This window comes from Anneissia japonica, unplaced genomic scaffold, assembly GCF_011630105.1.
Source record: "Anneissia japonica isolate Jap-2015-1 unplaced genomic scaffold, ASM1163010v1 scaffold63199_len1116_cov166, whole genome shotgun sequence".
Taxonomy (NCBI): domain Eukaryota; kingdom Metazoa; phylum Echinodermata; class Crinoidea; order Comatulida; family Comatulidae; genus Anneissia; species Anneissia japonica.
The window spans coordinates 1-1,103 of NW_022712670.1; the positions used below are offsets into that span (position 1 = coordinate 1).

General features: G+C 32.9%; 1 protein-coding gene across 1 annotated transcript; it reads right to left on the reverse strand.

Annotated features, from left to right (window-relative positions):
• Positions 1-154: 154 nt before the first annotated feature.
• Positions 155-1,091, reverse strand: LOC117107967 (chitotriosidase-1-like; the record flags this gene model as incomplete). Its single annotated transcript, XM_033249776.1, has 3 exons — positions 155-269; positions 459-580; positions 972-1,091. Coding segments are annotated over 3 exons (357 nt in total), but the record flags the coding sequence as incomplete, so codon positions are not given.
• Between the last annotated feature and the right edge of the window lie 12 nt (positions 1,092-1,103).

Below are 1,103 nucleotides of genomic sequence, written 5' to 3' on the forward strand. Positions count from 1 at the left end.
TGAATGATATGTATGGAATTATTCTATCACTTGTTTTGCTACTGACGTTTAAATTTAATGATGTTTTAAATGCGATTAATTGGTACTGAAATTCATTTTAATTTTGTCGAAATATTAGAATTTTATTTTCCAAACAAACATTTTGTAAACCTACCACAGTCAGTGTTTGGTCTTCACTTGATGGTGCGTACAGGGCGCTATGGTGACCGGTCTGCGATTCCCAAGAACCATGTAAATCATACGACATCACTCCCACCCAATCTAAGTGCCTGGAAGACGAACAAATATTTTTGCTCACAAAAAATATTCAATTTATTCTCACTTTGAATTTCACACTGATTTTTTTGCATCTACTGTATTTTTTCTTTTATGTTCAAAAGTGTACAAATAAACCAATTTATAATTGTATTAATTTCGAATTGCTGCAACACTAACATAAACATAAGTTAAAGACTTACTTTGCTATTTCTGCCATTTCGTACCCATTTGTAGCAGTGTCTTCGCCGGCTGCTACTGCTGCGGAAAGCAGTAACTTTTCTTTACTCCCATCGTATTCGGCATCAAATGCCTGGCGTAGCTCCTATCGAATATTAACAATTATGTTAGATATTTGAATTTAATATTTATATTGATACCATATAATGTTATGGGCTCATCAAGGGTACTATATGGTAAAATTAAATTGCAACTGTTATCAAAGAGTCTATTATATACTAGTTACAAATACGTTGAAAAAAAAAATATGCTTAATCGTGAAAATGATATCGCTTCTCACAATATGTTCCCTGTAGCTTCAAGAAAATTTAAATACGTTCTTGTAATCTCAACATTATATACCAGTTACAAATATGTTGAAAAGAAAATGTATGCTTAATCGTGAAAATGATATCGCTTCTCACAATATGCATTCACTGTAGCTTCAAGAAAATTAAAATACGTTCGTGTAATACCAACATTTTGGACTACATTACCTGTACAAGTAAAGTAAAACGCTCTTTGTCAATAGCGGGACTTCCACGTGCCGCTGGATATTCCCATTCTAAATCAAGTCCGTCAAAATTTCTGTCTCTCAGATAAGTTATGGATGTCGAAATGAAATGTGC